A 26,900-nucleotide genomic window follows, 5' to 3' on the forward strand; every position below is an offset into this window, starting at 1 on the left:
ACAGAGAACACCATCCTGGTGGTGCTGCTTTAGGTTCCCAGGACAGCAGAGCTTAGCATTAGACTCACGTTTAAAGCAAGCTGGTTGCAAGGCACACAGTACAGTTGAGGATCTGACAGGAGGTCAAGCAGATCGCAAACTACAGTTAACAGCCCAGAGGCTCTGACAGCTGAGACTACAGAATCACTGCAGAAGAGCAACAGATATATAAAGAGACCCAAGCACCAAACAGGGAAGCTCAAGTGGACTTTATTACAGTTATCAGAATGTACAGGGACATTAGTGCGCTGGTTCTTATTTCATTTCTCAAATTCAACATAGGAGCAGTCGGATGTTGAAGTACTTGTAGGAGCACTTTGCTTTTTGCACATTTAGAATGTGTGATGTGGGACATCTTTAAATCACTTTCAGAAAGATCCTGGAAGAACAATGTGGTCAAAACCAGGCTAAACGATTTCTTCATAGACTGCTTGGTATTTCAAGGAAATGCTACACATACCAAACATCTTTAATAAAAGAAGTGATTAAGTAGTGCTATCAGGGTGGTAGGATACAGATAACTGACTTTATCATTGCCTTCATGGTCTTTAAAGTCCATTCTATTCCATGATCTGGAAACAGTCCTTGAAAACTTCATTATAACACTATTTTTTATTACAAATATTTACATTCTATGTATTAGTACAACTTTTATTTCCACACCTTAACAATTCCATCCCTTGATGCAGTTACTATAAACCCTTGCGTGGTCTGGAAAGTTGCAATATCTGTGATAATATCATGATGTCCGACGGGGAGAGACTCTGGACCCTTCCGAGGGGTCTCATCAGTGGGCCCCAGTTTTTGCTTGTTTTGAATTTCCTGTACAAAAACAAAGTGAGAAATATTATTTACAGAAAGGTGAGCATTTGCAAAGAGGAACTGTCACACATATTTGATTGGCAGTGTAAAAAAGACCAAAAAACTTCTTAAACCAGACAAAACTACGAACACTAAACGTCCCACCCTTGGATAGTTTTCTTAGGATTACTCCTGGGTTCATTTCTTTTCATCACACACAATGCAAGTCTTAATCTGAACAGACATTACAGTGCTCTGATTAGGCAAAGAATGTGGGTTTTTTTCTCATATTTATTTCAATGACACTAACTACTGAGATATGATGTCCCTATAGTGAGGGGGAAAAAAGCTACTGTGACACAGCTCCCCAAGGGTTTTATAAAAACTGTTTTAACAATATGAATATAATTGTTTAAGAACTTCATATGAAACACTAAAATATCATAGTGCATAGGTAGATCCTCAATGACTTTTTTTTTTTGGGTCACCTTTGAAGTAGCATTCATTCAACTGCACTGAAACAAAGCAGCACTGCCAGTTCCAAGTCAATCTGAAAGATGTAATGAAAACTGCAGAGTTCTGCTACCGTATTATTTTAGTGCCAGTACATCCCACATTGCTTTGCTAAGATCCTATGCAAGAGGCATTCCAAAGACTGATCAAAGTCAAAAGTGTTAAGACACTAGGTTTCAGTCTTCCAAAAGAGACACACGACTCTGGCTTCTGCAGGTAAGTAGTAGTTGCTAAGTCTAATTCTGTGAAAAACTACTGTGTTTTTTCTGTTAAAATAACTTCTTCCTAACAGCCTGAAAATGCAACACCGACACCATCCTTAAAAGAGGGAGACAGTCATAATTAAAGCCATCACGTAATTAATATAACCCATGGGGCCATCCAAAGGCAAGCAGAATAGGTGTCTACCAAACAAAGCAAAATACCTGAACCACCTCTGTGCCCTCAATTATCTTCCTGTAGTAGGAAACAGATGGGCAGTTAGAACTTCCGGCAACAACATAGGATCTCTCAGGGTAGGCTAGATCCCAAAACCTAAACACAAAGAAACAAAGTCAAGCTGAGATACTCAATTTTATCAGCTTAATACAGCTGTTTAAAAGCTGTTGGCTCTTAGGATGTAGAATGCTATATGCTTTCTACACTTAGTGGAAGAGAGCGATACAGAGAAATCAACATTCATATCAAGCTTACACATGAATTACGCTTTTGTTTCTTGTCAAGCACCCTATCAGGAATGTTACAGAAGGGCACATATTGTGTTTCAGAGAAGCACTGAGTTTTGTGCTACTATTGCTGAGAACAATTCTCTCAGCTCACTGATGCTTGCTAATGAACGCACCTTCAGCATTACTGTTTCAAATTCTTGGAGCTTACTTACGCAATGCTTGGCAAAATTTAGTACATTTAGTACAATTAGGGCAGAAGGAAGGGTGTCAAACAAAAAAGTTGCTAGTCTTATTACCTTATTTTCATGTCTGAGCCTGCTGTCAGTAATATGGGATTACCAGATGCTGGACTACAGTATATTCCATGGATGCTGTGAGGAGAAGGCTAGTAGGGAAAAGGGATATATAAAAATAAACTATCACCAATAGCTGTTGCCATACTTCAAAAAGGGAACACATTCTTTACCACATTCATCTGCCCAGTTTCCAAATCTTTCTGACAAATGCCAGATCTTAATATGTGACGGGCCACATCTTAATATATTAAGGTAAATTGCTTCCTTACATTTCACAGAGCAATGCAACAGACTTAATTCAGCATAATGCATTTTTGGAATCTTGGAAATTACATTCTCCATGATGGCAAATGAGCAAGATTATTTCTAAAAGAATCAGGCAGGCAAATCATGCTGAAAAGCACAAGGATGCTCAAATTTTTATGCTGTGAAGGCATTAAGGGACAGATACACAACAGAAAAGTAGCTTGAATCACACAGTTCCTCATGTCCAGAGTGACCAAAATGAACTCAACCTGCAATCTTTGTAGCATGTACAAATTCAAGTTTAGGTAGACTTCAGACCTGCTTGTACAACATTTATAGAAGCAGCTGTGGTTATTTTTGTGTATGTATTTGTGTTTTAAGAACAATATTTGAGATTGTTCCTTCCCCAATTAACTTCTTTAAGAAGAGCAACTTCATGCTTTAAACTATCAGTTAAGTACAGTAGTGGCATTATATTACAGAAAGAAAGTGCAAAAGTGCAGATGCTTACCAAAGTATGCACAATCCCAGAAACAGCAAGTGAAAGTAAGTACAAGATGCCACACCATTAATTTTGGCTTTGCCCTAATCTTTACAGGCTTGATCAGCTCACTGGTTTTCTAAGACCATGACTGGATAGGGGAAGTGAGTGTTACAAGCCCATTCCACACATGGTGGAAAATACCAGTGAAGATTCAGGTTACACTACTGTTTTACAAAGGGGATTTAATTTTGTCAGCAAAACAATTGTGGTGCCAAAATAAATCCCAGGGCAAGTTCCTGGCGCCAAACTGGCACAGCCATACAGACAGGGAACTGTACTGGTGCAGAGCCCGGAGTCTGAGGTTGTTCCAACCCCAGCTACACGACAGCAACTGGAAAAGAAAGAGACCAGACCTGTAGTTCTGAGAGAGGCGGTGCACTGCTGGCCCACAAAGTGAAGCGTCGATCGCCAGTTTCCATATCCCACATGGAGACTTCATTATTGCCTTGAACAGCTACAGGAAAGATATTACCAATGCAAAAAATATAAAACAGGTCGGTTGGCTCTCGCTACTTGTTCTACTGACATCACATCGAGACACTCTTCACTTGCTCTCTGCAGCATTTGTGTTAGTCTTGCTTTAGCTTTAAAGCCATGCATGCGTTTTGTTCTATTTACTGCTTGGACGCAGCTTCACTAGAGTTATAAGTGCCTCATTTAAGAGAGTTTAAGTGAAACCTGCTTTAATGTCCAACCCCTTTAAGAAGGTATTAAAACCTCATTTTCTTCCCTAGATAACTTCTCTTCATTTTTTGAGGAGGGTGGATGGTCTGTTCAGCACGGTCATGAGGGACTTTGGAGATTGCTCCTGGGCAGGTAAGACAGCAATCCAAAGTTACAGAGTTCAGTAGATACAATGATGTCCCACACCCATGTTTAGTGTGGACAGGCAAAGAATTCTCTTCAAGTGATTGTTTACATGCCTGACAGCAACCCAGCAGGCAAGGACTTTTTAATAGTATTCCAAAGTGATGAACTTGGTCACTCGTTAATTCTTTAGCAGGGAGGAAACAAACTAGAAAGTACAAAGAATCCTGCTTTATTTATATGCTTTTTCGATAAATTTGTTTTTTCTCCCAGGGTGATTAATAACTAAAATTAGAAGGAAGCAAACCATGAAACTCAAATTACTCTCATTTTACAGCAACTTTATCAATTTTGTTATTGTAGGATTAGTTTAAGCTACTTGTCCAGTTCAGAATGCGTTCCCGACACAAACAGTTGTAAGTATATGGCAGTGCTACATGCAGTGAGGATGAAGCGGCTGTGAGCGTACCACCAGGAATCTTGGGAGATTTTCAGCAGCTCTAACCCATGACAAAGCTGGGTTAGATTCACTTGGGAACTGGAATGGGACAACCTTTCCGTCTCTGCTTTACAGAGGCACTGAAGGCAGTGGCAGAATTCCCATCAACTTCGATGTATATCACAATTTTAGGTTTTATCTTTTAGAATATTTTGTCCTTAAAAAGTGATGTGGTAGACAGTATGCAGGGAGGGAACCTTATAAGAGTTGTGATGCTCAAATAAGAATGCAAAGTGCTGTCTGTTATTTTCATTATGGCTTAACGCTTTCCCCTCCCCTCTCTCTTTTTTTAATTTCAAAAAGCCAGGAAGAACACAGTGGCAGAACACAAGTATGAACCTCCCCTTTTACCTCTCCCCAAGCAAAGCATAAGAACTACAAAGAAGAAAAAAAACCCACCACCGCAACTTCTCCCAGGGCTTGAAGCAGAAGCTGAAACTAGCTGCTTTAATCACAACCTCTGGCAACTGCGAGGTAAGCTGAGGACACCCTTTACCTGCAATTACCCAGGACTGATAGACAGGATGCATGAGCAGGCGTCTGATTCGGGCCTTGGAAGGATGAGAATGGCTGGAGATAGGTAACTGAAATCTCATGTCCCAGCACGCCATGGTACCATTGCTTGTTCCTGGTGAGAGAAAACTCCCCGTAGTCAGAAGGATAAATATATGGGGGTTTGCCCACATCCTTCTGCTCTGTTCCTACAGACGTGGACCTCAGCCTCAAGTACGTAGAGGGCAGAATACTTCCCACAAATAGATCGGGAAGTATTTCTCTCCTCTTGTTTGAGAAAAGCATATTCTAGTCAAATCAGATCAAGCAAAAGCTTGAGCTATAGTTACTGTAAAAGAAAACCAGAAGGGGTGAGAGGGGGAGAAAAGCTAACAAGAAACACAGGCTTACCAATACAAAGCCAGCACTGGTGTATGTCCACAGCAAATGAAGTTATGAGGCCTAACTTCAAATCATGTTTCAGCGTCCAAGCGTTGCTGCTAGATCGCAAATCCCATCCAACCAGGGATCCATTAACTGTACCATAAGCCAGTACTGACTGGGCTCCTGAATTGAAGTGATGCATATCTACCACACAGCCATCATCCTTCAGATCTAAGGACCTGGGTTAAAAGAATAAACTAATTCAGAAACAGATAAGACTCCCTCAAAGTTTAAGACTCCTTCCAATAGCTAATGCTGAGCAGCACTTTCCTCTTCATGTCCCTTCTCAAAGGCATCTGCTAGAAACAGCTTTCTGATTTTAGTAAAACAGATGCTTATGCTCTCTCAGATCTCTCTGCTGATAGGACCTGCAAGCCTTCTACAGGCTAGTAAAATGCTGTCAACAGCTCTTTGCAAACGTAGCTCTGTGCTCTGGGTGTCTCAGTGTGTTTGATATTTCTTTCCCATTCATGTTCCATATTTATCAGATATTCACCTACCCAGATATACAGGCAGGAACACCCCTCTCCATGTTCTACTGTCAGCACTGTCATCAATGACTTACTGTGTGTGCAAATGGACACCTTCAGGCACAAATGCAGGGTATACTAAAAGGGAAAATCTGGTTTGTAGTTTCCATCTCCATTAGATTTGGTTTATTTAATTTCCAAACTTGATCCCAAATAAGAGAGGACATTTGAGACAGATACCTTGCTTTTATTTTGGACAGAAAGAGGTCTTTGAGGTGGTTGCTACATTTGCTGGGGCCTGGACATGGCCCTTACTCAAGCTAGAGTATGAAGATGTTGAATCAGTGCTAAATATTCAAAAACTGCTCATATAGAGAGAAGTAAGAAAGAATTAGACCATCCCCAAATACTCCCCTAAATAGTATCCCATCCCTTGCATCTTCGCCACCTCACATTAAAAGCCTGGGAGAAAAAAATTGCAGGTCAGAGGCCAAACCACCTGTTGTACATTTGTAAACATCTATCTAATGACCTGTAAAAGAACTCTCAAAATTATAAGTATTAACACCGTAACAGAGGAGGTGAGGAACTACCAATCTCGGTGCATAAATAAAAGAATTGAGAACTACTCAGACTGATTGTTTCAAGCTCAAGAGTCCAGTGACACAGGAGGTATCAGTAACCTAGAGCTATGAATCCTCAGCCCTGCACGGTTGCCTTTCAACCCTTCATTATGAAGCAGGATAAGATCACAGATTACAGCCTGGGCTCTGCCAGCAGGAAGCCTACAGCAAATCAAGGGATCTAATCAAAGAACAGACTAACAGCTTGAGCTCTGCAGTGAGATTTGACTGCTCTAAATACATACCTGCTTTGTATTGGATGAATTTTAGGAGATTTAGGGAGCTTTGAGGCTTCAATACTAAGAAGCTGGATGGCACCGTTATCTGAAGCTATAGCCAAGTAATGTGAGCCTTGGCAGAATGTAAGTGTCTTTACATGTCCTCCAATCCGAGAGTATGTCAAAATTGATCTAAACAGTACAAAGAGAGAGGGAAAGAAAGAGAAAATTTTTGTGGCACTTAAACCCCCCAATTTTATTTAATAAAAATTACTTCTCTCAAACACCTACTTAAAACCAACGGCTCTTGAGACAACTCAGAAAACAACATTTTTTTAAGTGTTCCAAAATTAGAAAGCCTGTGTTGCTTCTGCAAGCTTAACTCTCCATCTTTGAGCCTCTAGGTTATGAGAGTCTCCAACTGCAGAAGCACACATCTGTTTACCAGTAAAATAAAAGTCTAACCTAGATCTGTATCAAAGTAGCATACCATACCACTTGTGTTTCAACCAGCAATACAGCTTTTCTGCATCAAGTATCAGTGGATGAGACAGTTAAGCATAAAGCCACTTTGTTCCAAAAAACTCGCATGGCTTTAAACAGCAGCACCAGAATATATTTATGTATGCACAGAAATGAAATCAAACAGCCTGTAATTACCACAGATGCAAAGCAGTCCCTTTGTGTTTCCTAATGGCTTTTCTTTCTTTTATTAACTAACAGAAACAGCAAGCTAATATTTTATAGCTGCATGCCAAGAGGAACACCAGTATATTTCATTATTGCTATCTCCAGCACACCCACAAGTGATTCATATTTTGTTCTCCGCTCTACTTTATCTTGCACTCTAAAACAGCAGCCCCCAAATCCCATGAGTTTTAAAGCTACCTGGTTGTAGTGGTTTTTCCTTCCATTTTTTGGCTGTTCCAGATTTTCACTGTGCCATCATTTGAGCAAGTGGCAAAAATGGAGTGTTCATCAGAGACCCGAATGCGGTTCACCGCAGACTTGTGTTCATGAAGGTGAGCTACCAACAATCCTTTGGGACGCCATCCTACATGGAAAAACAAAACCATAAAGTTTGGTGTTGATTTCGTAACCTAATCAGGAACATTAAGATCTCCCAGAATACATCCACCAATAGCTATATTGGGATATAGTCACTACAGATGCAAAGCTCAGAAGTCACTGAAAACACAGAGCTAAGGCATTTCAAAGGAAGGAGCCTATTTACTCAATTCTAAACTAAACTCTATTGGCAAATCTGGGTAAGAGTTTTCTTTTAGCTAGGTTCCATGTACATTCAGTGAAATTACAAGGAACCCTTCTAGGTAGGCTTTGAAGAGGTACTAGTGCACAGCTCTCCTGCTATCAGCATGCAGATTGCTGTGCTGCAAATGGCAATTCCATAAATGCCCAAAATGCACATAATGAGCAACACCTTTGAACAGACTTAAGTTCCTGGATTGTCTGCAGAACGCTTGAATTGACAGGCTCAGTGTTGCACTACATCCAACATTGTCAGCCTTATGTACCTAGTAAAATGAAATAACAGCTCTTCTAAATTCCCTGGAAAATTTACTCCAGTCCTTCAAAAAAAAAAAAAATCCGAGGAGTTGAGCTGCCATGAAATAACTCTTGCCAAGAAATTGCCAACATTTGTATGATGTTTCCTCCTCAAATAAGCAACGCAGGAGTATCTAGCTGCACTTCTAACAGGCATCTACTTTAGTGAAGGATTAATAGCAGATGAAGGTAATGAAGGAGACATCTCAGCAAATTTCAGAATAAGACACAAACTTTACATAAGAACGTTTTTCTGGCACTCTCTCACTTGTGTGGTAGAGCAGGTCAGCTGCTTGTATTGGGATGTATTATTTCATAGATTGTAAAATTCTCTTCAGAAGACAAACACATGGCTTAGCCAAGCTCAGTCAAGGTTAGCTATCTTCAAATGCTATCTGGTTAGATCATTTTCCTGATCATTTTCTACTACTTCCCTTAATTGACATTGCATCTTTATATGCCCAGGTGTGTACATTTAATGCTAGATTTACCAAAAGACTTCAGCACCACTGTGTGTTGATTACTGCAAGCCTAACTGGTACAGACTCTGCTCTCAACATCCAGAGTTTAAGCACATGAGCTCCCACTAGTAGATGCCAGTCAGAAATCTCCATACGGGATACCCAGCAACAAGCACATGGAGTGGAGAACACAGCAGAAAAACGCTGCGAAATGTGAGCAAATCCCAATCTCAATTTGGAGCTTCAAAATTTAAGTTGTGGCCATAGGAAGATGGCTGTGACTGAAAATTGTATGTTTTCACCCAGAATGCTACTGGGAGGAACAAAAGGTAAAAATGTCTCTCCTTCCCCTCTGAAAGCCACAACGTGGTTTGAGAATACACATCATCTCTCTGTGGCTGGACACTGTGTCACTGTCACCACTGCTGGTGGGGACAGGCTCCTTTGTAAACAAGGGGAGCTCAAAAAAGCCCACCCCACTATGCATGCCACTGGGTGAGAAAACCTGGCCAAGAATGTTACAACATTCACAGGATGGCTGAAAATCTAGAGCCACCCCAGGTAAAATATGTTTCTCACCTCCCAACACGGTGTTTCTCCTCTTGCCCAAACCAAGCTACAGGCTGTTACTGGATGGCAAGTTACCTGCCATATCCCTGGTTACAACCAACCTGCTTCAGAAACTCCCTGGAACAGAGTGCACGACCTGGGCTTCAAGTCTGTTACTGCAAAGGTAAAGGTCTAGGTTCCAGACCCTCTTTCATACGTCATGCACGTATTTTGCCAAGTAGGTGTTCTGCATAGTAGCCACGTTGCCTAAACTAATAATTTCCTCTTTTCCTCATCTTTTGCATTTGTTCCTTGAGATGATGATGTTTTGATGCAAATGATTAAAAAAAAAAATTATAGGTAACCACCTCCACGGCCTGTGATTTACCTGGAGGTGGGGGCTTGCTCTCCCATTCAGCATTCTCCATCATCTGTTTGGCAAGTCTCTCTGCGTTACACTGTTCTCGCTTCTGCTGGATCAGCTGCTGAAGTTCGGTTTTGCAAGTGGTGATGCGTAACTGGTGTGCAGATGGGGACGCTGTACTGCTCAGTACCTGCACGGTCGGTTTCCTGGGTTGAACAACTGTTCCATCAGATGCCTGTAAGAGATAAGCACTTAAAAAAAATCTTGCTCTTAAGATTACCGGGTCGCACTGAAGAAAAATAGAAAATTTTTTTTATTGAATTAAAAATGAACTAGCATTTAAAAAAATGTCACGCTTTCATGAAAACGATTAAAACCAGTGAAAATTATTTATAGAAAAGCTTAACCGTTCACTTATTCTACCCTGTTTGCCTAATCTGTTTTGTATTCTATTTGTAGAAACTGCAATGTACCGTGCACTCTTCTTAATGTGATTATTACAGAAGCAGTTATTGCTCTGAAGACTGACAGAATTACAGGTTAGCTCTGAAATGATTTTTTGTTTATATTGGGGTTTAAAGGTGTGAAGTGTTTTCCCTTAAGTTCAGCATAGACATTCATTTAAAGCTAGCAGAAGTTAATCTCCAACTAGAAACCAAATAGAAAATAGCATTCAGTGTCAAGAGATGCCTGCAGGGCTCCCAGACAATCCTTCTGTAGCCAGTACTAAGAATTACAGGTACAGGATGTCTAAATGCAGCTATGATGTGATATACCAGTTCCAAGTTAAAATGACATGTTGTCTCTTCCTCACAACACGTATCAGGGCAGGCAATCTGAGGAGAAGTCTTCCCTGCCAGAACAGTTTACCTAGTAACTGGCTAATCCACAAAGCCCCATCTCTCCACGCAAGCCATCTATGTTAGTGAAGCTCTTCTGTTCAAGTGACTAAACTTAATTCCATCCTCTCTCAATCCCTATTTTAAAAAGGAGAACTTGAAAGACAGCTACTCTGCTGGAGAAGATGCCAGGGAATAGCACCAGTGTAAAATAACTGCTAAACAAAACCACCCTATAGTCCCGCTCGGCTTTAAAACAACTGAATCATTTCGGTTTAAGATGTGAAGATAGTATTTTTCAGCAATACCTGTGGGGAGGATGACAAAGTGGCACAAATACCAGCTGAGGACTCTGAACGGAGTGGTTTCCCAGCTTGGATGGCTTCAGGATCAGCAGTTTGTCCATGTCCTTTGGGTATTGGCTGGGAGATGTTAGTTGGTTCCAGGGACCCAAACATGCTTTTCCATTCTTCATTCACATTTGAATCTTGCTTTACATGTTTTCTAGCTGTAAGCAATCAGGAGGGAAGAGGGGGAAGGAGAGAAAAAAACCCAACATAATCATGATAACATTCACTCAGACTGGTCATGACTTTCATACTACATGTGAGTCCAATGTTTACATGCCAATTTACTATTTAAATATTTAACAGAAAAAAAAGGTACTGCTAGGTTGTTTAAGCCAGCTGACAGGGATTTACGAGGCAAACAGAACACACATAGCAAATACTCTGATTATACCTTCTTAATCCTACAGTTGACTCATGTAATAAATCATTCCAGCATAGGGAAATTTTGCATCTAGAAGGCTGCAGGATTAGACTCCACATGATAGTTTTTTCTTATGAGAGTTACTCCATTACTGGCATAAGACAGGGATAAATTTGTAACAGCACAGTATGCAAATCATTGTCAGTGTCAAATACAATCAGTTTTCCATCACAATTTCAACATCATTTGTCGCTTCAAGAACATTATCTGTTAGTAGGGAATTTATTTACTTTCAGCATTCCTCTGGAATCACTTAAAACTGTAAAATATAGAAAGCAAAATGAAAACATGGGACAAATTAAATTTGGACAAAGTCTGTGAAGAAGTTAAAGGTGTGAAGACTTTGCACGTGATGGTTTTGAGTGGAGTGAAACAGTTCAAATACAGACTTCATATACTAACTTTTAAATCCTGTCCACTCCTGACTCAATATGATGCAAAAAATGGAAAAATCATGTACTTATGTACTTTCCTCTAAAATGATACGCAAAACATTTGCAGACTAGCATCTTAATTCTGTAAATAAGATGGCAATAGCTACCTAGTTTGACGATATTTCTGTACTTTTACATCTGAAAGCAGAGAACCTATCAGTGCGTACAGAGGAGGGCCTTACAAGCTTGACAGAGCAAAGAGGAAGCTCACTGTCTGGAAGAGGAGAATTTTGAGGATAGAGAGGACTGGAATAGAGTTAGAAGCAGGTAGATTTCAAAGCTGAACAAGGAAATGTAAGGGTTTCTTCAAACTGAAAGAGGAGCAGGCAACAAAGTAAAATGGGGGTGGATGAGCAGCTGAAGAACTCTAAGGTCAAAAAGCACATACTTGGTGGGTGAGCAACAGTTAGCACTCCTCAGTGCCAGCTTGTTTCAGCATCACACCTAGGCCTCAGTTTTCTCCAGGCTACCTCAAGGAAACAACCTGGATTTTCACAGTTAAAGAGCTCATCACTTCTTGAGAGGAAACAGCGATAGCAGAAACTTAGCCTTCAGAATTTCCAGTTACCACGGGTCATTAGATTCCTCTTTGGCACAGTCAGGTAAACAACCTGTAAGTATTACTATTGCAAATGCAGTCAAACTAATTTGGATGCTCTCAGGGGCAAAACATCCCTGTCTTTCACTGACCCAGAGAACATTCCAGCACCTCATTTCAAATAGCAGCAGTAATTTCTTATGGCAACCTCAGCACGGACGGTGACAGTTACATAGACTGAACTGCTGAGAACACTTGCTAAGTAAATTAAAGACTTAATTCTCTGAAACCTGAAAGAAAGACTTGTTTATCTATACAGACCATAAAATATACCAACCACGTTTGTCATCAGGCTCCTGCTTTGTTTTAACAAGATCCACTTGTCTCCCAGTTATTCCCAGAGCTGACAAGTCAATCACCCCTTTCTGACTGCTGTCATGCAGGTGGCTCTGATCCACTATATTGGCTTTTGCTTTATTTGATTTTAACATAAAGTCTTTCAGTGCTAACAGTTTGTCTTCTTCTTCCTCAGTCATCCCCTATAGAATATAAGAAAAGATATTATTATTTACTTTTGAACAAGAACATGAAGGCATGAAGATGTAAGAAGCAGTAAGATTAATGACTGCCTCAGAAATGGAAGGAGAGAACACAACCCCAGAATTCAAGACACTAGTCTATCACTCACACAAGACTTTGGGTAAGCTGCTGTAGTATAAGAATACCTTTCCTTCTCAGAAACAGGGCTAGGAATAGCGAAAGGGCAAAACAGAATTTAATATCAGATCACTGTCTGGTGCAATCTGCCTCACTGCCACCTAGGCCATGCTTACAGCCCACAGGCCATAGGGGAAAAAAAAAGAGAAAAAAAACAACACAACACAAAAAAACCCCTAACAGACAGTGGCAGTCTTCCCTCTTCCTAGCTCTCACTACTCTGTATGAGTGATTCTTAGCGTTCCCCTCTTCACATATAAGCCTCAACACTTTCCAGCTCCCTTTGGTTTTTGTACTGTTACTTGCATGTCTATCTTTTCAAGAAAGGCATATTCTTCTCTTCAACACAATACACAGCACATCCTCTGTAACACTGATACCATCATAGATGTGTCAGAAATCTGAGACATACAACTGAAGTCTTTAAAAAGAGGATGTATTTGGGAAATCCAAATATAAGGTTGCCCTATTTCTGGCAGATCTTTTCAGAATCTGCCTTAACTTCTGAACTCTTTGTCCTACAAGCATATACCGAAATCAGTGAAGTCAATGGTTTGCAGGATCAGAACCTCAGACTGAGAGTCACTCAGAGCAGCAACTGCAAGGTTGGGCTCTGTGGAGACATACAGAGCCCAAGAATTTCAAGCCTGTCTTTCAAAGTACAAAAAAAAAAAAAAAAAAAACCAAAAAAAACCCAAGCAAACAAGACAAAAAAAAAAAAAAACCCAAACCCCAAAACCAATCACTTGTGAAAGTAGCTTCTTCAACAGCTGTGCAATGGCAGGGTCCTCTGGGGGTGGGCAGTCAGGGAGAACACCATTCCTCTTCTTCTGTCGCATGTGAAGGTGTCGGAAGAGGCTCGTGATATCCTTTGATCTTAAGACATAATCAAATATGGAACGGCTGACAGGCTCTTTAAGTACACTTAGCAAGACTATTTCTTTATCTATCTGCAATTCAAAAAGAGAAACCAGTCAACATGGAGGAGGATAATATCCATGTAAACATGGGGAAATCTAGCAGTAAATGCTGTCATCTCATGGGTACAATGTTTGCACTTTTTTTTCCCCCCTAGCCTGAAAGTCAGTAACTGGACAACTGCAAATATTGCTATAAAAATCAATCTCTCCCTCTGAAGGCATGTTCTAAAAAACAGTTTCCAGCTCAGTCCTAAAGAGATGCTTTCAAACTTACAGTAACAAAAAAAAAAAATCATGTAGGACTTAATTATTACACATGACTGTGCCAATAATCTAGATTCAACTTTTCTCCTTTTGTGAAAATAGTATCTTTTCTTGTGTTGGTCATGTCAGAATTTCTCCATTCTCTTTCCCTGTTCTCCCAGTAGAGACATTCTCTCTCTCTCTCTCTGAATGTTAACTTAGCATTGCTAGATAGGATTTAAAATTCTACTACTAGTACAATGGTATTTCATACTTTGTCTTTGTCCTACATTTGCCCTGCGAAAATACCAACAAGAAGAGCTCTTCCCCCAAGTTAGTCAGATTACTGAGTTTCCTCCTATGCATACAAGCTAATAAGGATGCACAAGCATGTAATTAAGGAACATCCAAAGGCATACTGGGACATTAGTAAACAGTCATAAGAAACTGATGAGTTAAGGCATAAATTTAGAATCATTAACTAGGACAGTCCTTATAAAGACTGTTCATTACTATTAAAACAGAAAAAAACAAACAAATTTCTATTCTCCCAGGTGGCAATTCAGTGTTTGTTTGTGTCCAAAGAACGTGTCTGGACAAAAGGTCTTGTATGCAATCCAGATTACTTGCAGATCCAACATTCCTCTGAGTTTATGCTTTTATTTTAGTACTTGGTTTTTGATGTTTCAAGAAGAGGTCTTAAGATGGTGGAGGGAGAGCAAGCCACAAACTATAAACTAGCACAATGTTACAACAGTTTGATTGTAAACAAAGCAGAGAAGGGCTTGGACCAAAGACACCTGTTGATTTTAGGCTTTGTAAAGCGTTCTGCAATTTGAAAGAAATTTGAGACAACAGTTTGACAGAACAGCCATTGCCTTCTGTGTCTGAATGTCTGCCAGCAGAGATCAAAAACTGTATCGCCTCTAACCTTAACTGATAAAAAATTTCTAATATTCTTATAGCCAGGACCATGGCCAAAATAGACTTACGAATTATGACTAGTCAAGATATAGTCACATTAATATCACTTTAAGTATTACCTGTATTATTGGTTGTGTGATAAAAGGATGGAGGTACGGCATTAGCTTGCAGTAGACATCAGCAATATTCAAATACTGAGCTACCACAGTGATAAATCCAACTGCACCATAACGTATCCAAAGATTAGGATGACACAGGAAAGGTGCTGAAAAAAAAATTAGGCTCTTGACATATACTATTCATATTAAAGAGAAGGAATCGTCCTTGTATACAGCAGCCTGTGGTGACATTTCCTTTCCCTAGAATTACGCCCAAACTCAGCCTTCCCTCCTGCAGAGAGAGCACCAAGGTTAAAACACTGACACTGAGAAAATTATTTTGTGAACTTTGCTGTGCCCATGCTGCCCAGCTTCCTTGCTGTTAACAAAAAAGCATATTTTTCATATTTATTCATTTCATTCCCTAAGTGTCAACTCCAGATTTGCAAAGGAGACTAATCCAAAAATAGATCTCACCCTCATTCTGGAGAATTATGGAGAATCTTAATACCAGTGATTTTTTTTTTTTCCCTTTTTAAATAAATTCTTTATTCCTTCCTTCTCCCCATCTCTTCCTTGATTAGTCACTACTTACATTGTAAGATTATCAGACTCAGAAGTGCATCTCAACTATGTGGATTTTAGGAAGTTGTAATCAAGGGACTGCATCTAGTCAGGAATACAATCACAGATCATCTGCCCCAAATTCTGAATGCATTTGAAAAGCCATAACATTAGGAAGAAGCAGACTACATCTCAAGATCAGTTGGTATTTACTTTTCCATAAGTAGCTTGTGAATCTTGGGCATGTCTAATTTAAAGTGATAAGCCTGATGAGGAAGGAGAGACCAATTCTATATTCAAGGTTCTATCAAGTTAAATGGGTTTTTATGGTGTTAGAAATAGGATGAGAAAGGATCACATATTGTCTGGAGGGCCTTATTCCCTTCCTCAAAGTCTGACGGGTAAGAGTTTGCAAATTACATGCCTGACCAACTTCCAGAAGTAACCGGGAGTTTTTCTTGATAAGAGGTTGGCGTGGAGAACAAGGAAAGATCTTCAAACAAAGTTTTTGGACTAAGTGTTGTTTGCTACTGTCCTATATAAAAATCAGAGAAGATGCTTTCAATTTGTTCCACCAAAATTATTGTTTTAGAGTTCTGAGCACTAACATGGTCCAACTAGCAATAGTTCATCAACACAGTTTTGTGTAGAACCTAAAAAAACAGTACTATAGGTTTGCATATGGGACAGCTAAGCTGACAGTAAAGCTTTATATAGTACTAGGATTTATTTTCTTAACTAGAAAAACAAGATATTCTCCAGTATTCCAACTTACCAATATCACAAGCAAACTCATAAATATGGGGCTTTTGCAAGAGCCCCAACTGGCACATACAAGTAAGAGCATTGAGAGCTTTATAAATGACAAATTCTTCAGCATCACTGAGACCTTGCTGAAGCAGAGGTTTCAGTATTGATGAGCTTTGCCAGCCAACATAAGCAGCAACACCTGAAATATAAAAAGAACACATAAAAATCCAAAATAATGCTTCCTTGCCTTTCCACACCAAAGTTTAAAATTCCCATCCCACAGAGACATCTCAAAACAGTTTATTAGCCATTAGGAAACAAGGAAGCTGCCTTCCATTCAAAGTTAGACCAATATTCTGAAAACTGTCTGATAAAAGCACACCCCTGTGCCTGCAGAAGCCCTTCCAGATGCCAGGCATAAATGTCAGCCCGCAGCTGGCCGGCAGAAGCCCAAAACGGCAAGGCAGGACCAGCAGAGTTCCTCAGGGCTGGGGATGCAGTGCCTGCATCTGTACGTGGAAAGGATGAGTAAGCAAGTTCTGTTAGCAGGATCGTGTCTTTTAACTTACTGGTGATTGTAATTCAAGTATCATTCACACTCCTGAAGAGACTGAACTGGATACTGGACTAATTATGAGCAAGGAAAGCCTATAACTTACATTCACTTAGCCATGAAAAAAAAAAAAAAAAAAAAAGAATCACTTATAGTCAGAAAGGAACTTTTAGAAGTATCTTCTAAAACTCTTCCAGCCTGAAATGGCTGCAAGATTTGCTGTTCAGTTAACTAGTCTCAAATTATTTGCCATCACGGAGCCACCTTGACCCTAGTTTCAAAAATAAATCCAATTTTAAGATATATTTCAAAATCTTAGAAAGAAGCCAAGACCAAAAGCAAAACGAAAGTAATTCCTTTAAAGCTGCTGGACAAAATATATCAAGTGCATTGCAGTAAAAGGCACTGCTTTGCTATTCTTCCTTTCCCAGATGAAAACCAGCCACTGGCCATATGAAACTGTCATCTGGAATTGCTTGTTTGGATTAGATAACCCATCTACAACAATTAATCTCTGGCAATGGTCAGGGAGATGGACCTTGTCAGATTTCTGATCCTTCCTCTAGCTTTAAATCCATCAAGCTAACATTCCTTCCCACAGCAACTGGGCAAGTCCTCTGATCATTCTCAAGAGAAAAAAAAAACTAGTTCTCCATTGAATAGCTCAGGCTTATCGTTGCTGTTGTCACATGTGGTACACAGCATAGGCCATAACTGCCTCTGCTTCTAACCCAGCTACTTGGGATTGATAAATTCCGGAAAATTCAATATCTTCCCATCAGAATCGAGATTAAACATGAAATAACTTTACCAATTTTACTCTAATAAGGTAATCACCAATATACTTGCTCATCTATTAATGCTGGGCTTTGCAACCAGTTGCTAAAAGGAAGAAGGGAGAAACAGCACAGGTAAGAGAAATCCGCTCAGTGCCACTGTTACAGAGGGGCATCTGCCCACAGCCACAAGCAGCAGGGCCTGCACATACTTAAACACGAGTTAGAGAGAGCTCAGTTATAAAGATGTGCAAAAGCTGTAAGAAAAATATAAATTTTGAACTTTATCTGAATTTTCTGTAGAGGTTTTGAACAGATACCTTTTTAACTCATCTCCCAGTAAGTTACATGTCTTGACTTTTACACTTAATTGCCTCACATCTCTCTACAAGACTTTTGCAAGAAGCCAGGACGCTGTGACCTGCACTTTGGCTACCCCACTGCTCCTTCTCAACAAATTCTGACAAGTCATTAGCATCACATCTTGGCAGGGCTTGCCAGCACAGCATTTTGTGGCTTCCAGTCGTAATGGAACATGTGCCTACCATAATGGTCCTGCTGGCAGTTTGACCAAGCTCGTTTTTCTTGCCATGCACCTGAAATACCATTTTTTTTTACCCTCAGATACTCCAGTGGGAAAGTTTTCTTGACCTACAAATCCTGAGCACTGACTCTCAGCAACAGTCACGTGGAATAATTTTCAACATATACAAAACATTAGATATGCTTAACAGCTGATGTCACTCATAAGATTTTTTTTAAATTTATATTAAGTTTTCTGAACTGACAGAAATCTTTAAGTGAGGCTTTAAGGCACTAAAAATTTTATCCAAATTATAATTTTAGCCTCTACTGATGCATAGTTTTCATCATACAAACAGGTCTACTGAAGTTAATGGGACCATGCACACATACGAAATGATGCATCTACTAGACAGCTTGCAGAAATCTTAGTGTTTCCTTGTCATAATTTAGCTTTCTGAGTTAGTGGCTTCAGCAAAGACTAACAAAAAAAAAGGCATTTCAAGTTTATTTTTTATGTTATTCTAACCTAGAATTAAATGCCTCAGTCTTATTTATATTAAATATTTGGACTAAAAAAATATAAATATATTTACATTGGTTTGTCTTCACTCCCTAAAGAAACATTTACACCCAATAATTCAACAAAGTCCTTTCCTATATATTATAGAAATATTTGTAAGAAAGGATTTTTAACAATTAACTGTTAACAGTTTCCAGGATATGCAAAATTCATTTATTCACATTATTATCTCTCTATTCGGTTTGGCTGAAACCAAACACTTACCAACAATGCTGTCAAAGAAAGCTCCTCGAAGATGCCAGTCATTCTTATCATTTAAGAAAGTGATCATATGAGACAGAAGAACATCATTGGCTTTCTGACGTCCAAAAAAGACACAGAGACGTGTTATTCCATTTTCCATCAGTGTTTGTTTCACAATATTCTCAGGGTCGCTTAGCAAAGTCACAACTTTCTGCTGGACCATTTCATGCAAGGCTTGCAACTCTGCAAGAGACAACAGGATGAACATTTGGCTTGGCGAGAAACAGCACGTGCATGTGTACTACCTGCTGTTAAAGGAGTCACACTGACAGGTCATCCTGAAGAACACCTGACTCAGTTAGGTCAGCAATGCAACAGAACCTCAACAATTCCAACAGTTGGCTTCCCAGAGACTTCAGCCTAAGCATGAGGTGGTGGTAAAGCCAAGGAGTATAGAAACGCGAGACATTCTTACCAGATCAATACATTCTAAACTTGTCATAACTTCAACTAAGGTGATCCAGCTGATCCTATATATAGATGAAACGTAGATGCGAAGAAGCATCAGAATGAGTCAGCAGCAATGCTACAGCAGTAAACAGAATGCTTCAAGGCGATTCGGGTTGGGTATGTTTATCTGACTATCAGTTTCAAAATTTGTGAACTGACAATAGGCCAAGAGTGTATTTTTAGTCAGGTAGAATGGCTTCACTGAGGATACAAAGAAGAATAAACAATACTTGAAAAAGTGAGTACTTCCCATTTCATTAAATATCAGCAGCAACTCTAATAACATTGATGAAAGACTTGAAGATAACCTTGCCCGTGGCTTCTACTCTGTGATGCAACTAAAAAGAATATTCAATGGAAAGAACAGAATTGTGAATGCACTGGCTATTACTGAAAGCTGTACAAGGGCGGTTCTCAAACAAGTAGCACAAAAATTTCAGCTATTGCTGTCCCAGCTTTGCAGGGGTTATTACCATTTGCCTGCACTGAGAAGACCAGCTAATTTGCTTTCTATCACGACTCAGCCTGTCAGTCACGTGAAAAAGTTGCCTTTGGGTTCAAATTTCCCACACTTGGTTTCCAAAAGGGTAAAAAGAACTGATTTATTCAAACTTCTTTCCTGTTTGCATTACTTCTTTCATCTCCAAGCTATTTTGAAGGATAGGTGACAGTATTTCTTAGAATCAGCTGGTACAATGGGGCCTCTTCACCTCATGCCTTATAAGAAGAAACTTGAAGGGGATTTTTTGTTTCATTTTGGTAATTGTTTGCTGGTTTGGTATTTTTGGCTTTTTTTTTTTTTTTTTTTTTTTTAAATTATCATCCTGCAACTAGTTAAGAGATAACTGAAACATGGCTTTTTCCTTACGAAATGGAGTATGTGTGGGATGTTTGCCAATTATGGTTAGTCACAGATTGCTCTACTTAACCCAAAAAAGAAATTACAGTTTTTAACTACAAACTCTTCCCAGCTTAGAAGACTTGCCTAGCATTTTTCCGGAAGTCTATGCATCATTAAAAGGCACTGGAGGTGGCACATGGGTCACGTATTACCATCCCTTCTTCTCAAGGGAAAGAAAAAGAAAAGCCATCCTTAGGATTTTAACTCAATCTCTGTGCTACAGTTACAGCAGCACAGATAGTGTTGCTGCCCAATGGCATCCACTGGCAATGTCATCTTCAGGCAAAAAGACAGACGTGAATTGCCAGGCATAGGAACAGAAAAGGAAGAAGGTTTTTCAAAGCTAACACTGCCTGCCACTTCAGAGGCAGTATTTGGAATACAGCCATGTTTTCACAGCTGACTTGTTTACGGGACCATGAGTGCCGCTGGATATGCAACCAGGCAGCCAGCGTCACAGTCGAATGCCTTGAGAAATCTTGGAGAAGAGATGTGTGCTCATTTATATACTTTTTTGTCTTTCACAGTGTTCAGAACAGGAGTGTCTGTTTCTGCATGAAGCTGTAACGCGCACGCTTTGACACTGGTCGAGGCAAAGCATTCTTCCTACTTAATAGGAAGACTAAGCTTTAAGAGATGAGGAAGATCAGTGCTCACTAGGAGCTTTGGCCCACGATTTGCTATTGTAAGCAGGCAAGGTAAGTAGAAGTGATATTACCTGTGTCATAGTTATCACTAGGGTGAGATGTTTCATCCATTTCCTCACCATTTGGTTCTTTTTCCATATTCAGATTTTTCAATTGTACTAACTCCAGAAATCTCAGAGCTGTTTCTGCCAGCAACGCTATGTTTTCTGCAAAGGAAAACATTTTGGTTAAGCATTGTTCTACTTTGCCAAGTTACATCAGCCTGTTGATCCCTCTGATGAGAGATTATAACCCCTGACAATACCAATTGTGATGGGCAAATGGGACTGAAATTACACAACGTGCTCTGGTCAGCCTGCTTCTGCTGACCCTAACCCCAGCCAGTGAAGCTACCAAGTACATCAAATCATGCAGAACTTTTGTCATGTAAACAAGTGGAAAAAATGTAAGGGTATAAAGTGTAGCAAAGACTAATTTCAGTCTTCTAGAACTAGCCCTAAATACCACCTAATCTCAGGCTAATGACTAAATCGCTTGACAGAATTTAATGGCCGATAAACCTGAATTAACTAACATGCCCACATGGTAGATGACAACAAAACGATGACAACAAACCACCACACCAGGATATGTATGCTAGGGAGTAACAACAGGGTTATCCTTGAGGACTGCATTCCACTTTTAGAATGTCTGTCCCCATATCTATCCACACGATTTGGCACCGTTCCGCACTGTTTGGAAGCTGCTGAAGCTACTTGGGCTACATTATATGGGTCAGGCCACTGCTGGCACAGAAATAATCCCAACAAGGCAGAAGTTTAACTTAAGCAGCCATTCTGAGTTGTCCAAGACAACAGCAGCACACCCAGGGAGCCTGTCCACAGCCCACATCAAATCCTGTAAGTCACCAGTCTGACCACTTCCAAAAAGTGTGCTATAGTAACACAAGTTAACTCAGGTATTAGACTACCTTTAAAAAAAAAAAATATGTATATATTTATTTGAAATTTAAATTGCTTGCTTAAAAGCTATTTGAAATAAAGGCAACTTAGTTAGACTTAACCATCTACAGTTCAAACAAGCTTTCCAAATTCCAGAAAATATTCTAGCTGTCCTCAGTTTGAAAATAAAGCCAAACCACTGAACACAGAGAGATCCTCTGTGTAAGCAGGTGCAACTGGAATCTACAGGTACTGACACTTGTAGCCTTTTTGTACTGACAGAAAAGGAGATATTGCATTTTGTTTCTTCCATTTCAGCTTATTTATCAAGTTCAACTTTATATTAGTTCATTTTAAAATTAATTATGAATAGACTATAGTTTTACAACATTTGTTTGGGTATTTTTCTAATCTACAAATAAATGTGAAGCATGAAAATATGGTTCTTTCATAAAGCCCTAAGTGTGGAAGATCAATGTGATCAAAAGCAATTAGTTCTGTTCATTAACTATACATTGCCTTCAATAATTAGTTTTATCAGCTCAAGTAAACAGAAGAAAATCAGCACCTGGGACATTTTCAACTGAATTCTGCATTTATAACAAAGCCAAAAACCAAAACACCCCCCTTAAAAATATGCTAGTCATAGCAAATAAAGATACACGGTAAATAGCAAATAGAGGCATAATTCCAAGGCTTCTTCCTGAACCAGGCCGAACTCATTTAAGATATGAAGAAAATATCTACTATGGTATAAGCCAGTCTATCACATAGCAAATAATGTAATTTCAGTCGCTGAATAGAAAATTTTATTTTGGGGGAAAGGAACTGTGAAGCATAGCAACACACTGATGCTTTAAGTTAGTTTCACATTGACTCAGTTCAATCAGGCCACTCTAAGCAAACAATCCGTGCTACTGAAATGTCAGCTAAGAGAAATTAATAAAAGCAGCAAAGGGTGGGCAAGCTCAGAAAGCCCTGTTCACATGCTTAGCTACACAAAGACTGCTTGGACAAGCACCTTCTTCATCATGCTCTTGCTTATCCAGGGAATAAAGCCAGGGCTGCTTCCCTGGGCACGAGGCTCTAAACTCTGACCCCTTACCTCAGCTACAGACAACCAGGCCCTAGCCCAAAACACAGGTACACATTCTGCAAGTGGCTTTTCCATGCAGAACTAGAGAGAAGAACGAATGTTAATTTTTAAAAAAGTTAATTGACCTAGCAGAAAGCAAATGCATTTTATCAACTATTTAAAATGTAATTATTTACTTTGGGTACAGATCTACACTGGAAACTCATCTGTTAGTATAAGTCAACTCAACGACTAAGTTGCTGCCACCACCTGCACTAGAGAGCCTACGTGAATACAGGTGTCTACCTGCAGTTATTTCTGAGACTTCTGGGGAGATTTACTGAAATAGAAACAGCAAGCTATGTGATGATTTTGAGCAGAGGAAAAAAACAGTTAAGGAAATACAGAAAAGCCCAAGATTTGGCATTTTGACTGGAATTCCTCTTACCAGCATAGGCAAGTCTGACGATGGTGGCTTCATCCTGGGCCAAGTGTGCAATGCCTGGCAGAATGTATTCTGGGTAAATGTTAATATCATTGCGTGGCACCTCTTTGACGAGAGCAAGAACTTTAGTTAATGTCCTCACAGATTCTGCCCTCACCCTGGGCACAGAGTCGTTGCTGAAATGTAACAGATAAGGAGTAATACGATCCAGAAGAATCTCTACACTTAATCTTGGTGCTAAATGAAGAATCAGTTCCAAAGCTGCCAGTTTTGAATCACAGTATTTGAGAGTCTGTAAACAGGAAGTTATCACAGACACTAGAATAACCAGCCCATTCTCTTTTGTCTCTCCCTCAGCTTTCTCTGTGCGATCATGCCCACAGAGATTGTGAATGATGTTGTCCAGGTCTTTACGTATGACCAATATACGCTCATCTGCTGATACAAACGTTTCCTTGGCAAACTGGGCCATGTAAGGCTGAAGGAAAGTGTAAAATATTTCAGGAAATGCATTGTTACGTTGCTGTTTCAAATAATCTTCAGCTGCTAAACGTTTATCTGGCTCGCGATGGACCATCTGAGTGACCTTGAGAAAGGCAGAAGTAGGAGGGAGCGGGAGAGAAAGATTAAAGGTTTAGACATTTGTAATACAAAAAAACCCCCCACCCAAACAATAAGTGAGTTGTCACCTAAGTAGGTGAAACAAACATCAAACAGACCACACAAATGGTTCTAATGCTGCAGTCCATCCTTACCAGTTCTCTAATGCTGCGGTCTTCAATTTTGTTTAGTACTTGATCAGGGGAAAAGAGGCCGTTTCTGTAAGCCAAAAGCTGAGATAAATCAAACAAGGGTACACCTTCTGTGAAGAGCTCTGCTATTACACAGCCTGGGGAACAACAACAACAAAAAAAAAAGTCAGAGATGTCAGAGGATTATAAACACACTTTAACTTTGCTTTCCACATGCAGAAAAAAACCAAACTCTATACAACTCTTAGCTCCATTAAAAATAAGGCAAATGAGTTGCCAAATTAACTCGCAGAAAGGAGATACCATCTCAAGCTCCAAAAACTAGCTTTTACACTTGATCCCTGAAATATCTCCCAAGTATTTTATTTCAGACATGCCAACAGCAGAGGCGTTTGCAATCAGGAAACATGAGGCAGTGACTTCAGCCAACTGCCAGCTGGAAAATACACCACCAGAAAAGGAACCCACACCACTGTCACATGGAAGAAGAGTGCCAGCAAGCCAGCGTGGATCAGGCAGTAGGTCAAAACTAAGCAGTCCTTTCACAGAAGACAAAGAAATAACCTCTACTTCTACAGTGATGCTGGGAGACAGCATATATTCACTCACACAAGCTCACAAGCACAGTGAGAAACACGATGCCAAGCACAGCCCCGTCCCGTCCATGTGTCCCCCCTGTTGTGTACATGATATATTTTCTCTTCAAAGGTCCCACTCCTGCAGTTTGCTCCCAACAGCCAGCATCTTGCTTTACCGGTGGAGCACCCTGGAAGTTTGCCCATAAGAGCAACTTGTAAAATTAAGTAACTATTACCTTTAAATTCAGATTTTCAATCACCTCATGAAAAAAAAGCGAAACAAAACAAAACAAAAAAAACAACTTATGGCTTTCAAACTGCTCAAGGCAAGACAAAGACTCCAGACAGACTCCCACAGTCTGACTCTATCAAGCATTTGGGAGCCGGACTATGACAGGAGCTTACTTAGTTATCCACTTCCTGCCTGTGGGAAAAATGAAACGAGAAGGGGCTTCTAAAGCCAATATTGCCAAACTCAAAGCTGGCTCAGTCCCCAGGCGGCTGGATCTCAGGTGAACCACTGACTGTTTCCTCCTCTTGGGTCTCACAAGGCATATGCCATGTGTCCCCAGAACCTCAGCCACAAGATGATGATGGTCTGTGGCTTGCAGAACCATCTGTTTCCCAAGGCAGAGATGAGCACAGAACAATTTGTGTTTTCCCTCCTCGGGTAACATGGTGATGCACTTAAGTTACGCAGCTTACTGTATTGTGTCTGTACTTTTTCCGTGAATGAGAGGTTTGGGGTTGGGTGTTATACTTAAAATAAGCAAGTTTTTTCACGTGCTGTTCTCTAAGCTCGCTGTTAAAAAAAAAAGAACAAAAATACCCAAACCCGAATAAGCTTTTCTGCACCCCGACACACAATCGTAAACATCACCCTGGTCTCTCCCGATGGCTCCAAGTACCTGCAGAAAAGATATCCATTGCACGTTTTAACTCCCCTCTTGTTCGCTGGTTGCTGTTTGCCAGGTCTACCAAAGGAGTTGAAGGGTCCCGCATGTTTTCCAACTCCGTAGCAAACATACTGCCATCGACAAAGCGCTCCGGAGCAATGTAACACGTTCTCCTCCTTGATGTGTCAAAGAAATAATTGAAGTCAGCGGGATTGTCTTCAGGAAGATAAGTTGGTTTAAAACTAGCAAAGTCAGTTAGAAGAACCCAGTTCCAGCTGGTCACCATGATGTTCTCTGTTTTAATGTCCCCGTGGCGGACTCCAGATTTGTGCGCTTGGTCCACCGCAGTTAGGATCTGGAAAGCGATCCACCTTTTTTCAATGTTGTTCAGGAATGGCCTGGTACTGATCCGATCGTAAAGGTTGTCCCGTACGTACTGTCTGAAAAGCATCGCGGCCTTCTCGGACAGGGTCGCCTTCTGGAAGGGGAGGCAGTTCTGGGCAGAGTGTAACCTTATCTTCAGCTCCTCCAGCTCCTGCTTGTAGCTGGTCAGGGGCAGGGTCGGATCCTGAATGGCAAACACCTTCACGACCACCAGACCCTCCCGGTGCTTGGCTCGGGCGACCTTGAAGAAGCGGGTGCTCCCCAGGCTCTTGTCGTACTCGAAGTCGTGGATGTCGGAGAAGTAGCTGTCCACCGAGAGGATCTGCGAGGGGGCGATGCCAGCCAGCTGGTTCCCCATGGCGGCACCTCCTCCCGGGCGCAGGCACCGCACCGGGGGGGCTCTCCCGCGGCAGCCTGAGGGGAAAAAACACAACGCGTATTACCACCACACCGCCCGCCGCCGCTTCCCGCCGCTCCTCCCCGCGCCCCGGGCGGGCCCCGCCGCCGCGGCTCCCGCCCCGCCTCAGGGCCCCGCCGCCGGGGCCGCGCCGCGCAGGGCCCGGGCCCAGGGGAGGAGCGGGTCTCCCCCCCGCCGCCGCCGCCGCCGCCGCCGCCGCCGCCGCACTCACCGGCGCGGCGCAGACAGAGCCGGGACACCCCCCGCTTCCCTCCCCGCCTCCAGCCCCGACGGCGGGACGGAGCGAGGCGGGACCCAGGGCGGCGGAACCGGCACCGCGAGGCGGGCGGGGACGGGGC

General features: G+C 40.9%; 1 protein-coding gene across 1 annotated transcript; it reads right to left on the bottom strand.

Moving 5' to 3' along the window:
• Positions 1-233: 233 nt before the first annotated feature.
• PIK3R4 (phosphoinositide-3-kinase regulatory subunit 4) lies at positions 234-26,900 on the bottom strand. Its single transcript, XM_042806457.1, has 20 exons — positions 26,774-26,900; positions 25,773-26,558; positions 24,290-24,423; positions 23,538-24,120; positions 21,145-21,279; positions 19,037-19,258; positions 16,424-16,597; positions 15,106-15,251; positions 13,646-13,849; positions 12,520-12,721; positions 10,748-10,947; positions 9,625-9,835; positions 7,549-7,714; positions 6,688-6,852; positions 5,317-5,528; positions 4,910-5,041; positions 3,461-3,561; positions 2,318-2,406; positions 1,779-1,887; positions 234-861 (listed from the first exon to the last, which is right to left on the bottom strand). Exons 2-20 carry the CDS (start codon positions 26,500-26,502, stop codon positions 691-693), a joined length of 4,086 nt encoding a protein of 1,361 aa, XP_042662391.1. The 5' UTR covers positions 26,503-26,558; positions 26,774-26,900; the 3' UTR covers positions 234-690.

This window comes from Tyto alba, unplaced genomic scaffold (assembly GCF_018691265.1).
Source record: "Tyto alba isolate M040663 unplaced genomic scaffold, T.alba_DEE_v4.0 Super-Scaffold_46, whole genome shotgun sequence".
NCBI classification, from domain to species: domain Eukaryota; kingdom Metazoa; phylum Chordata; class Aves; order Strigiformes; family Tytonidae; genus Tyto; species Tyto alba.

Excerpts from the sequence above, each read along its gene's own strand:
- PIK3R4 (XM_042806457.1), bottom strand. The coding sequence starts at position 26,502 with ATGGGGAACCAGCTGGCTGGCATCGCCCCCTCGCAGATCCTCTCGGTG. Across the intron at positions 24,121-24,289 it reads ACCGCAGCATTAGAGAACTG|GTCACTCAGATGGTCCATCG; the intron begins GTAAGGATGGAC and ends GCCTTTCTCAAG. Across the intron at positions 862-1,778 it reads AGGGCACAGAGGTGGTTCAG|GAAATTCAAAACAAGCAAAA; the intron begins GTATTTTGCTTT and ends GTTTTTGTACAG.